Source organism: Myodes glareolus, chromosome 2 (assembly GCF_982192425.1).
Source record: "Myodes glareolus chromosome 2, mMyoGla1.1, whole genome shotgun sequence".
NCBI lineage: Eukaryota > Metazoa > Chordata > Mammalia > Rodentia > Cricetidae > Myodes > Myodes glareolus.
Genome location: NC_142027.1, coordinates 5332503 through 5345458, shown reverse-complemented (window position 1 = coordinate 5345458; position 12956 = coordinate 5332503). Strand labels below are relative to the sequence as shown.

Sequence of the window (12956 nt, the reverse complement as noted above, 5' to 3'; positions counted from 1 at the left end):
TATGGTATGGGCTTAGTCAAGAACAGAGGTGCAGGTGCCTGACAAAGCTGGGGGCGGGGAAGTGGGGGACACATGTTTGTCCTCATGTTCTTTCTGACAAAAAAGTCTTTGCTCTTTCTTGTACTGCCTATAGACTAGCAAAAGGCATCATTCCTCGGGAAGTTCCATGGGAAACTATCCCTCTCTAAGGATGCTCCAGGATCTCTATATATACGGCTAGAAGACGGCGGAAGGGTAGAGAGGCTGTGGATGTCCCTTTCTGGAAGTTCAGGAAGGACGCAGACCCGTAGATGGGTGTTTTGACACCCTAGAACTCTCCCTTTAGGGGTTTCTCCCAGCATGACTGGCTACTTCTTATTAATAATAATTAATAAAAAGCCAGACTCTGAGCAAGAATGCTGAGCCCTAATTCTAACCTAGAACCCCAGTCCAGCTCCCACTGTCTTGTTTGGAAGAAGCCAGCTTTGCCCTTATCTTTCTAACTACAAAATCAGTCCCCCAAATCAATCAATAAATAAAAAATCACTGCGACCACAGAGGGAAGAACTGAAAACAGCACTTCCTCCCCACGGTGCCATTCTCCCTGGGCATAATCTGTGGTAGACAGGGCTCAAGTGAGTTTGCTGCCCCCTGTTCTCCCTGGGAGCCAGGATGCTGATTAGTGTTCATTTGGGGTGGGGAGAGGGAAGAGGGAGGGAGCGGGAACAGGAGATTCAGGCTGGTTCCTTAAGAAAGATAATCTGTTTATAGTTTACTTAGGCAAAGGAACCTTTAAAGGACTTTGATAAGAGGGGACAAAGTTTCTCCAGAAATGAACTGCTGTTCTGTAATAAGGACTTCAGTTTCTTTTATACACAGGTGCCCGGAGAGCTGGGGAGTCGGTGCCATTCTGAGCCGCCCTGCGTTGGTCTGTACTTTTCCTTAAGACTTTAAGTCATGCTGACATCATGAGATCCTTTCTCAGATTCCTCTCTCTCTCTCTCTCTCTCTCTCTCTCTCTCTCTCTCTCTCTTTCTCTCCTCTCTCCCCTCTTCCCCCTCTCTCCCCCTCTTTTTCCTTTCTTCCCTCCCTCCTCCTCTGTCCCTCCTTCCCCAGTCAATCTCTTCCAATCTCTTTCTTTCTCTCCTCATTCCCCTCAGGTAATTCCTACAGAAACTTGTACCAACTTGTTTTTGACTGACAGCGAACAGCCAGAGTGTTTCTTCGCTTTGAAAACCCCTCAGCACCTATCTTTCCAAGGCGCCCTGCATGGACTGACATAGGAGCCTGCACTGGGCACTCTTTGCAGGTAAGAGGCCGGCGCCTATGTCAGCGTGGGGGCACTCAGCTTTCTGGAGATGCTTCTGAAAAGCCTGACTTCTAAAGGTAATGAAAACGTTGCTCTTCTTTTAATACTTTCTTAAATGGTTCAAGCCGGCCAAGCTTATCTGGGGATTTGCAGGGGCTGTTTACATGTGGGCAAAGGGAGGGGAGAGTGTTTTATCGTTGTCTGCAGGAAATAAAATAAAATAAGCAGATGCTGCCCAGCATGGGGAGGGTGTAAGGGGTCTAGAGTCTGAGAACTGCTGTGCACTGCTCGAGTGTTTTCCTGTGTTGGGTGTCAGAAGGAGCATGCTACCGTTCTCCAGGGGCTCTCTAGTTCTTTCTTAAGTCCCCTGGCTGTCATTTTCTTTTGTCACTGGAGAAGTCAGTTTAGATAGAAGTAAGGCAAATCCTCCACCAAACATTTAACACTCTCAACAAAAGGAAAGGGCTCTGTTAGTTACTGTGGTGGGTCAAGGAGTGGAAGGAGTCTGACTTTAGAAACCGCTTTGTTCAGACCCAGGGAGAACACTCCTCTCCCTAATGGGGGTACACTTTCATGTGGATTTAGACTGCTTTTGGCTAATGAGCAAAGTGCTGGGTGAAGTCTCCCACCGGCCCCTGCAGAGCCTGCTTTTGTCTTTTCCCTACACTTCCGCGTTCAGTCGCCTGGAGGAAAGTAAGAATTTGTTTCTTAGACGTTCCGTGATCCCACAGATGCTTTAAGTCACAAGTTAGAAAACTCACAGCAAATGTAGAAATTAACTCTGGAAATCTAAGGTCCAAACCTTGCCCCCGCCCCACAATCCAAATGTCCAGCCAGCCTTATTTTTATCTGAATGTGCTCGCCCCTCCACCCCAGACCCCAGGTTAGTGTTGAGGTTATTAATGGGTTCAAAGTCCCCTCTTGGGCAGTCTCAAATCGCCAGCTCACACTCACACAGCAGTCTTAGTGACTTCGGACCCTTCTCTGCTCTGCCCGCTCTCATGAAGGGTTAAACAAACAGGTCACCATCAGCAACAGCCTTGGGGGACAAATTCTCTCCAATTTACAGCTGTGCTTAGGGAAGAAAATCAAAGGAAAGTGTCACATAAAACTGGAACTGCTGTTAAATACCGCTCACGTGTGGACACTACACATGCCGGTGACCTAAGATGCAGCATTAATTACAAACTCACCTCACAGGTGGGTCCCAGGGAAATGCTCTTTCAAAATCTTCCCGGGGTTTGATTTCCTAACAACTCGCCTTCTGAAGTAAAATAAATGACCACGGAGCATAAACCAGAGGTCATGTGTGGGGTTTCCACACAAGGCTGGAGGCTGAAAAACTTTAGCGAGGTTGCCTGCAGTCCTAGCCCCAGAAACATGAGTCCTAACAGATCAAAGTCTTCCTCCGGGTACCCACGTGAGCACTGTGAGGGTCTTAGGGAAACCTATGGAGCTGAAGTGCGTGCTTCTGCTGGCTTCAGGCAAAATGCGTTTCTAAGAAGCCCTCCCCCTTACCACTCCTTCCTCCCACTAACATCCGTGGCCACTTTACACAAGTGCCACTTGCCCAGTTTCCCCACGTCACACGTGTAACCCGTGCAGACAGCTCACATTTTGGGGGTAGAAGAGTGAGACCAAGGGCTTCTCACGCCAGCGGGCCCGGAGCTAACAAAAACAGGTTTTTTCTGGCTTCTTCCCTCAGACCCGAGGGCATGCCTCCTCCCTCTCTTCAAGGAAGAAATCTGAAGGCTTCTGTGGTTGTTGGGGGGGAAGGTGTGTAGATATGCATGAATGCATGTGTGTATGTTGTGTGTACATGCATATATGTATGTGTATGCATATATGTGTGTTCTTGTATGTGCGCGTGTGGGTACGTGTGTGCATGTGTGTCATATGTATGCTTAGTTATATTTACCCAAATGACAGAATGTGCTGAGGATCAGAGCGCACACCCACGAGGCTTTAGGCAGAAAATTCAGAGAAGCCTTTCTCTGACTTACACAGTCAGTGTCCCACACTTTCCTAGGCAGTGAGTCCACCCGCTTGAACCTTGCGGCAGTCCACTGCTTCCCTTGAACGTGACCCTTTAGTGTCCCGAGTTTAGGCTAGAACGAATTGGTACACAATCCCAGGATGAGCACAGCACGGTGAGGGAGGGTGGGCAGAGAGAGCGCGAGTGCCAGCCCTGGGAGCACCTGTAGGAGGCGGCAGAGAGCGCGAGTGCCCGCCCCGGGAGCACCTGTAGGAGGCGTCTCTGGCGCTAGTGCCAGCCCCGGGAGCACCTGTAAGGGAGGGTGGGCAGAGAGAGCGCTAGTGCCAGCCCCGGGAGCACCTGTAAGGGAGGGTGGGCAGAGAGAGCGCTAGTGCCAGCCCGGGAGCACCTGTAGGAGGCGTCTCTGAGGGGTTGCCTTCTGATTCCCTTCCAGAAGCGACAGTTTATACTCTCCTCTGTGGGTGCAGCAAAGGCAGGGCCTCGCTCACATCCTCACAGTGAGAGCCAGGAGGTTCCTGTAAGGATTAACATTGCTTTCTACACCAGCAAAGAGTTGCTTATGGGTGGTCAAAGGCAAGAAGCAGAGCAGGAAGAGGTGGCTGCCGGCCCTCAGCTACTCCGCCCTTCACATGTATCTCCTCAGAGCCACCTCCATTTCCCTGAAAGGAGGGGGTGGGCAGACGTAGCACAGGAGCAAAGTGAGCCTCTCAAGGACACAGTGCCCCACAAAGAGGCAGGTGTGACCCAACACTCCTGGCTCCTTGCTGCTGTTCAGGTGGCTTCCTGGATGCTGCTTCCCCTGTCAGGTAAGAGAACTTTGCAGTCAGAAGTTCAGAGCCAAGCAAGCTCGGGAAAGCAGAGTCTTAGATTCCTCCCTGGTTGAGGGGATGGAGGGAACCGGCCTTCTCCTTCCCTTCAAAGGGCACTCTGCAAGCAGCAGGTGGAGAAAACATTAACATGGCTAAGCAAAGGACTCCCAGAAAGAAGTCTCACAGACTAAATGTTGCTTTGTTGAGATGGAAAACAAATAGAAACACAGACATTCCTTCTAAAAGGCAAGATGAGGGCATAGCCCAGTGGTAAAGCGTGTGCCTCGCAGGCACCAAGCCCTGGTTCTGCCTCCTGGACGTAGGGAAAGTCAGGAGGGTTGAACTTGAGGCAGACAGCTGCTGCAATGCACTCCCTGGATTCATTGAGACAGCTACGGGGAGTCTCTTACAGTGCAGCTAAGACCCTTGTAGAGGGCCACACACATTCCTAGGACTTTGAGTCACACATGTTTGTGCCCTTCTTTAACAAGCGACCTGCATCCCCTCTGATGCGGGAAGACTTCAGCGAGCCCAAACACAGTCATAGCCCCGTGTGCTTCTCTGCCAGATTCTCTAGACAATAAATCCCAGCTATTTCAGTCACACTGTAAAGACGACTCGAGGCTGTCTGGTCATGCTCGCAGCAGAAGACACACAAGAAGAAAACAGGGTTCCGATCTGGGGCACTAAAGCACCCGGGTGCCAAAAGCCGGTCCGTGTCCAGTACGAAGCAGTTAAATAGAAATGCATGTGTGAGCCCCACCCCAGTTAAGGACATACCAAGAAAACCATGTGAAGAATGGGCACCAGAATGGACTGGGTCTTGTTGACTACCTTCCCCTGTGGCCTCACAGTTCACACAGCCTAGGGTGCCATCATCCACACACACCAGCAGGGTCACCTTTGATACCAGGATGCTCAAAATCTCAGTGACAGCCCTGACTGTTCCTGCTTTGCCCAGGGGTCAGGCAGGTAGTACCTCCAAGTCTACCATACCCCTGGAGTGCTCAAACATGCTGAACCACTGCAGCTCAAGGTGGGTGAATTTGACACAGAGAAGGAGCAGGCCTGTGTTCAGACCCGGGAGGTCTGGCTGGAGTTCATCCTGTTTCAGTTAGTCATCTTGGTGTAAGGCTGATGGTTACAGAATTCTTGTGTGTTTTATTTCCCACCGCTCAAAGCTGAGGTTGGTCAAGATGTCATAGAGCCCAAAGATTATACAAGGCAAGGCTTTCATTAAGGAACATAAACTCAAAACCATGGCTGTAAAATCAGAAGGAGGTTTTGGAGAGGACTTGTGCATGTGAATCCCATCAATTCAGGATAAGTCCACGCCGGGTCTTATGTCGGAAAGTCTCAGACTGATTCCCCGGTGAAGGGACAGTTGTGTGTGCATGGTAGTCACCAGTTGCCTGACAAGTAACTCTGGGAAACAGGCGGAGGCATGGGCCTGTGCCTCTACATACCTGCTCACCAATGGGTTAAGAAAATTCAATCTCATGATGTCTGGAATGCTCCTTACATCACTGGCATGTGACCATGACAGATTTCCATGTGATGGCTGGTCCTTCCAGTCCCATTTAGGCCTCAGGGGACTAATGATGATAATGATGATGCAATCAGCGTACTCATCCTCTCGCTGTAGAGCCCATGCATCCTCCCATGGAGTCCACGCTGCGCAGTTTCCACCCGGAAACTTAAGATATAAAGAACACATTGCGGAGCATGAGTCTGGAACCCAGGATGACGCCAGATTCGTGAGCAAGGCACATCTCCAGTGAACTCTGAGGAGTCGCCTCAGTGAAATGCCCGTGTGTCTGGCTAGGGCTCTCCTTTCCCTCCCCAGTTTCTGTGAATGAGCGCTGATTCTGATGTCTTATATCAGTTAACTGTCATTGCTCGGGATGAACGCTGGCTAAACTCACGACTACCGAAGGATGCTCTTCCTCGTTGATGTCTGTGCGCTCAGGCGTTTGTCAGCCATATCTGCTCTGCCCTTATCCCCTTCTCTAAGGAATAAAAGGTTGAGGTCTAAGTCTTGCTATCTTAATTATTAGATTTACCCTTTCTATCCATTCCTATAATTAAAAAACAAACAAACAAAAAACCGAAGTTCACACCTGGTGAACCCACCTGTCAGCCATTCCCACAGACCAGCTAGGAGTTAGGAAGGCATGAGAGTCTGGACACCCCTGGCTGGATGGGGGATCAGACATGCTGCAGTAGTCCCACGTAAGAGTTCTGCTGGGCTCTGTGCCTTTTGTGAAGGCTGTGGAAGGAATTTACAAACAACTAGTGGGCTGCACCACACACACGTGCATATACGCAAGCGACAAACTGTGGGAGCGCTCAGCTAGAACATTAACGCTAAAACTAAAATCGTGGAGGCACAGTCTATTCCCATGCCATTCGTGTCAGCGCAGTCACGCGCTCTTCGCGATAATTCGTTCAATACACTTCTCATCTTAATTGTAAAAATGTTTTATTTTTACCTTATAATTATGTGTATACGTGTATGCCTGAGTGTGAGATGGCCACACGAGTGCAGTCCTCAGAGGCCAGAAAATGACATCAGATCCCTTGGAGCTACAGTTTCAGGTGGTTGTGAGAAGCCTAATGTAGGGGCTGGAACTTAACTCTGGTTCTCTGCAAGAGCTTTTAACCGATGAGCTGTCTCTCCAGTTCCTATGATTCTGAAAGGTCTGTACTAAAGGCTAATTGGAGTTGCTTGGTTGATTAATAGAGTGTTTGACTAGCAAATACAAATCCTTGAAATGTATCCCCAAGCCTGTAATCCTAGCGTTCAGGAAGAAGAGACAGGAAAATCAGGAGTTTAAAGTCATCCTCAGCAACACAGTGAGTTCAAGGCCAGACTGGGGAACATGCGACCTGTCTCAAAAATAAATCAATAAATAAAGTATAAACGCTAACCATGAAGAGCCAAGGCTGCCTCGTAAGGGCTGCTACGGTGATGTTGGCAAGTCACCGGGGACCCTACTGCATATGTGTGGTATTAAGTGATGCTAGCCCAGATAGCGCTCTGATCCTCCCATCAACAGGTACCCAGGAACCCAGCTTCAGGCCCTACACGCTGAAGCTTCAGTCTCCTGGGATGTCGGGAATCCTCTTAGATGCTAGTCCTGTCTCCTCTCCTATCACTTGAGGAGCTTCCCGCTCTGTCCTGCTGGTGTGCAGAGTCCAAGGAGGGGCCCATGCAATTCCAACTCTCAGGCTCAGGAAGTCCTTCCCAGCCTGCAGGTCCTGGGCATTAGCACATTAAATCTCCAAACTCTACAGCAACCAGCCTTTAACTGTGAGACTGCTGGACACCCGCGTTAGACAGGAAACCCATCTCACCCTAGGTCTATTTACTCCTCTGGCCCGTTTTCACACGGCTTCACTGGACGGGGTGGACACCCATTGGTGGGGAATGGCGAGGAGTCACGTGATCCCTCTGAGCACACTGTGTCATGACCTCACAGAAAGCTGTGTGCCCCTGCAGGTAACTGCAAGTGGTGGCCCTAGGTACACAGTGGACCTGCTCGGTCAGCCCTGGAAAAGCAATTCACGTTTTGTCTCGAAGCCAAACGTCTCTTATTTCTCTTTAACCACTTTCCTTCTTTCTTTTGGGTATGAATTCAAGCGTGTGTACATGCATGTAAGTGTGTATACACCTGCATGTGTGTGTACCATGTGACATGTGTTCAGGTCAAAGGACAACGTGCAGGAGATGGACTATTCTTTCCATCATGTGGTCTCTGGGAATCAAACTCAGGTCTTCAGCCTTGGGGACAGGTACCTCCCTACCTGAGCTGTTTAGCGGCCAGTGAAGAAACAGCTTTACAATCACTAGTCTATGTTCATCATTTCATAATTCCTGAAAGACGATGTCCATCCTCTGCTGAGCACACCTCAGCTGCTTCTTTACAGTCTTCTGTGTATCATCTGGTGGCCCACACTGATGTGCTTAACCTTCCCCACACTCTGTGTATCATCTGGTGGCCCACACTGATGTGCTTAACCTTCCCCAGGTTTAAACTCATATCTAGCCTCAGCACAAGGACACCATCTCTGGCTTACAAAGCTGGGACTAGCACCTTCTAGAATTTTCTCCCATTCCTGGATGTAGGTATTTCATTGACATTATAATAGCCTAGTTGCCCTTCTAGGCAGGCCTGAAGTCTCTTTGGCGATGGAGATTTTAGATCCTCCTCTGTACTGCCAATGTGTTGGCCAGGGAAGCCCCGCTTATTGAGTTTGTGTGTGCACACCCACACGAAGGTAGAATTGCTGTGTCTTTGCCTCTTTCCTGGCCTCCCACATCTCTCCCAGCACAGACCTCTCATAGGAAATACATATCTGAAAACTAGTAAGTGAAACTTGATCTCCCTTGGTGAACACCGAGGCCCAGGGGTCTAGCTGCTGGAATCGAACTTCTGGGGGATGAGGGAGGAAGGTGTTTTCATAAGTGAGAGGGAACCAACATCCTGTGCCTACAATACCGTGATGCTCCGAACCCCAAAGAGGGAGCTAGGGAAACACCCAGAGTGTCTGGGGAAGAAGAAATACCAAGAGACTTGAGATAAGGCGGAGAAGGAGCTCAGAGCCTGTAAGGTGCAGCGTGGAGGTAGGGGCTGCAATTCTGTCCAGGAAGCAAAGAGGAGAAGGGAAAAGAAGGTGGTGCCGCCTGGGTGTGAAAGGGTGAGTCAGTCCACGGCCAGGCACATCCAGGGGCCGACTGAGCTAGCGTGCTGGCCTCCCTCAGACGCTGTTTCATAAGGGCTGTACTGGGTGCACGGCAGGAAAGGTATTTGACTCTCAGGGGTTTTCAGATTTTAAGTCAAAAAGAAGTTTCTCGGTTTTCCCCTCTAGAGCATGGAATACTCTGTCAGACCCAAAGTCCGAAGAGCTGATTTGGTAAATGCAATCGAATGTGTCTTCTTTCAAGACGCCCAGACTCTTTAAGCCTTCATGAGAATATGCATTTTTAAACACAAATTCTTTTAATTATGGATATTAACTAGTCTAGTTCAATATCCTGGGGAGGTTTCTTAAAGTAAGCTTTCTATGCAGCAGTTTGTTTACTTTTCAATATCTGTATGGTTGGGAGAAATGTGTGTTAAATGAGATTTAAATCAATCCCCCTTTGTATCTTGAATACTTACGCCCTGACTTTCAGTTGCCTTTCCCCAGTCGGTTCTTGCTGGGAGCTTTCTCTATTGGAAGTTGGGCAGTCTTTTATCTTGCCAGGTGATAAGATTTAGTCATTTTAACTAAAATTTTAAAACTGTATTTATTTGGTGTGGGTGTGGGTGTGTTCCTGTACATGTGTACCATCGTGTTCATATTGAGGTTGAAGGACAGCTTGTACAAGGCAGATTTCTCCTCTGTCACATGAGTTCTGGGGATCAAACTCAGATCGTTGGACTTGGTTCCAAGTACAATATCCACCAAGCATTCGAGCTGGCCCCAAAACTTAGATCTTGAACTCAGAGAAATTCTGGATGTTACTGAGGACAGATGCAGGTAGGGAGGGAGATAGAAGAGCTGTAGACACCCAAAACCTGGGAACAGCTGTGGTACATGGGAAAACTTGAGAGTTGAATGAGGGACCTTTGCAGAGGAAAAGAAGGGGGAAAGATTCTGGGGAAGGTTCTAGGGTATTTGAGATGAGCCACGAAGAGCAGAATGGACTCCAAAAGTGAGGGGAGGGAGGCACCATCGGAGGTCAGAGAGCAATATGAATGAAATAAGGCCAGCCAGGCAATGCAGAGTGGCTGCCATGTGTCCAAGGTTTGAGTTTGTTGTGAGGAAGGGACAGGAGAGAGATGTTGCCAGTTAGCATCCCTGACAGACTTACAACCCACAGAAGGCTGGACTCTGGGTTGAGAACTTCCGACTCACACAAGGAACCTTACCATCCGCCCCTTGCAGGCCAGGCGAGCAAGGGACAGAGGCTAAGTCTGTTAGCTTCAGGGTTCAGGAGTGGAAGCTGATTTGGGAAAGGCATTGCCTGGGAGAAGTGGGTGAGTAGCTGGTTTTTGCCAGGAATGTGTTTCAGTTTTCCAAGACACCGAGCAAACAACAAGCCTGTTCTTGAACGTGTTTCCAATAAATTAAAAAACAAAACAAAAAACCGAGGAAAGATAATGCTGGGTCCAAGCTTGCTAATTACCGCTGTGATTAAAGCAAGACCTTTCATGTTAACTCTTTCCTAAGATCTATGACCTCTGAGCACAGACAGGACCTGAGAGCGAGCAGTGCCAAGGCAGCGAGAACAGGGAAGTCGTGCCAGTTCCCCGCGGGCCACGGGCCTTCTTACAGCTCCCAGTTTCTGTTTCCCGGTCTGTCTTCTGGGTTTCCCCAACGGGGTGCTGTGACCTTGCAGAACTGCGGCAGAACACGTGGTAGCAAAGTTGAAAACTACATAGATAGCTTGAAAAAGTAATCATAGCTTTTTTTGTGTCTTAGAAAAAGTAGAATGAGAGCCAGGTGTGGTCCAGAACCTTCTCCAGCTCTTGGGAGACAGAGACAGGTCTGTCAGTTCAAGGTGTGCCTAGGCCACGTGTTGATGGGCAGCTGAAGGAAGGAAAGCAAGCAGGAAAGACAGGAGGAAGGGACAAAAGTTAATCTAAGGAGTAACACACATTCTGGAAATTTTCTGACAGGACAGAGAATACAAATGCATGTTAACAGTATCTAGAATTAAGAGATAAGAGAGAGTGAGAGGTGCAGAGATGAGAGAGAGGGTGCAGAGAGGAGAGAGGGGGTGCAGAGAAGAGAGAGGGGGTGCAGAGAGGAGAGAGAGGGTGCAGAGAGGAGAGAGGGGGTGCAGAGAGAGGTGCAGAGAGGAGAGAGAGGTGCAGAGAGGAGAGAGAGGTGCAGAGAGGAGAGAGGGGTGCAGAGAGGAGAGAGGGGGTGCAGAGAGGAGAGAGGGGGTGCAGAGAGGAGAGAGGGGGTGCAAAGATAAGAGAGGTGCAGAGATGAGAGGGGGTGCAGAGAGAGGTGCAGAGAGGAGAGAGGGGGTGCAGAAATGAGAGGGTGCAGAGATAAGAGAGAGGTGCAGAGATGAGAGGGGGTGCAGAGAGAGGTGCAGAGAGGAAAGAGAGGTGCAGAGATGAGAGAGAGGGTGCAGAGAGGAGAGAGGGGTGAAGAGAGGAGAGAGGGAGTGCAGAGGGAGGTGCAGAGAGGAGAGAGGGGGTGCAGAGAGAGGTGCAGAGAGGAGAGAGAGGTGCAGAGAGGAGAGAGAGGTGCAGAGAGAAGAGAGGGGTGCAGAGAGAGGTGCAGAGAGGAGAGAGGGGGTGCAGAGAGGAGAGAGGGGTGAAGAGAGGAGAGAGGGAGTGCAGAGGGAGGTGCAGAGAGGAGAGAGGGGGTGCAGAGAGAGGTGCAGAGAGGAGAGAGAGGTGCAGAGAGGAGAGAGAGGTGCAGAGAGGAGAGAGGGGGTGCAGAGAGGAGAGAGAGGGTGCAGAGAGAGGTGCAGAGAGGAGAGAGAGGTGCAGAGAGGAGAGAGGGGTGCAGAGAGGAGAGAGGGAGTGCAGAGAGAGGTGCAGAGAGGAGAGAGGGGGTGCAGAGAGGAGAGAGGGGTGCAGAGAGGAGAGAGGGGTGCAGAGAGGAGAGAGGGGTGCAGAGAGAAGAGAGAGGTGCAGAGAGGAGAGAGAGGTGCAGAGAGGAGGGAGGAGGGGGTGCAGAGATGAGAGAGGGGACTGCAGAAATGAGAGAGTGCAGAGATAAAAGAGAGGTACAGAGATGAGAGAGAGTGAGAGGTACAACGAGAGAGGATGAGGAGTGCAGACATGAGAAAAGAGAGAGGGAGGGAAAGAGAAGGGGAGGGAGAGATACAGAGAGAGAAGCAGCCCCTAAGGGGGTGGAGGAGAACCAGCTGAGGCTCATTCTGATGAGACAGGCAGCCTGGCCCCATGTAGTTTCTAGACCTTGGAGTCCAGACGTCCCTGATGTGAATTCCAGGTGTGACTGCTCCTGGCCCCAGACAGGTGTTTCAGATAGGTGTTCCAGATGTGGTGGAAGTGGTCCACGGAGCGTGGATTTCCCTCAGCACTCTGGGATCTATCCTTCCCTTTGCCATGTCTTCTTCCTTTCCCCAGAAGAAGAGTACAAGCTCGTTCCTTGGCTTGGTTTCAGAGAGAAGGTGAGAGATGGAGGAAGAAGGCCTGGATTGCAGTCTCCACTCACAGGGCAGCTTCATCTGGGCAAGCTATCTAATTTCCCCCTACCTGAAAACCCCAGAGAAATGCCTACCACCTGTGTTGATTTGAGTGCAAGCACTTGAAGCCATGAGTCTTGTGTTATATAAACTGATAGGGAACCAATGCCTTCAGATGACCAAAAAAAATAATTCCTAACTTCCTCCTCCATGGGCCCAATTCCCTTATTAATCAGTTCCACTTTAAAAAGAAAAAGAAAAGAAAAGAAAAGAAAAAAAATATTTCATAAAGAAGTCCTAAGTTCTGATGTCTAAGTTACGACTCCTACAAAATCTCTAAGAACTATCCTTTAACCTATAAAGGGCATCGCAGGGCTGCAGACGTGGCTTTTTGGTAAAGGTCTTGCCTTGCAACGCGAAGACCTAAGTTTTACCCTCAGAATCCATGTTAACACAATCAGTACATGAGAGCATGCAGATAATTCCAGTGCCTGGGAGGCAGAGAGAAGCAGTTTCCCATCTCAATGAACTAGTCTTGCCTGGCTGGAGGGTGCCAGGCCAGTGGGAGACCCCGTTTCAAACAATAATAACAATAATGATGTACCTGATGAAGGACACCCAAGTTTGTCACACACACACAAGGTATCCTACTAAAAGCCACTTAAATTGACAAACAAGACCTGGGATGGGAGAGAACTAATT

The 12956-nt window shown here is 49.6% G+C and overlaps 2 protein-coding genes across 10 annotated transcripts in view; one reads left to right on the top strand and one right to left on the bottom strand.

Moving 5' to 3' along the window:
• Positions 1 to 2753, bottom strand: part of LOC125392957 (uncharacterized) — a 51348-nt gene extending 48595 nt beyond the window's left edge. For 2 of the 3 annotated variants that reach the window (XR_015000671.2, XM_087898887.1), the window contains exon 1: positions 2482 to 2753. The gene's annotated coding sequence lies outside the window, so the exon portion shown is untranslated. The remainder of the gene's footprint in view (positions 1 to 2481) is intronic. The other variant, XR_015735623.1, reaches the window with a different exon arrangement.
• Positions 742 to 12956, top strand: part of Kcnj15 (potassium inwardly rectifying channel subfamily J member 15) — a 43600-nt gene continuing 31385 nt past the window's right edge. The window contains exons 1-2 of one of the 7 annotated variants that reach the window (XM_048422789.3): positions 742 to 907; positions 1140 to 1288. Coding sequence is in view for 1 of the 7 variants with exons in the window: in XM_048422795.3 (XP_048278752.1) it covers positions 1338 to 1365 (28 nt within the window). In the remaining 6 variants the exon portion in view is untranslated. Of the gene's footprint in view, positions 908 to 960; positions 1366 to 12956 lie in introns of those variants that run through there. The other 6 variants (XM_048422787.3, XM_048422788.3, XM_085685818.2 and 3 more) reach the window with 6 other exon arrangements.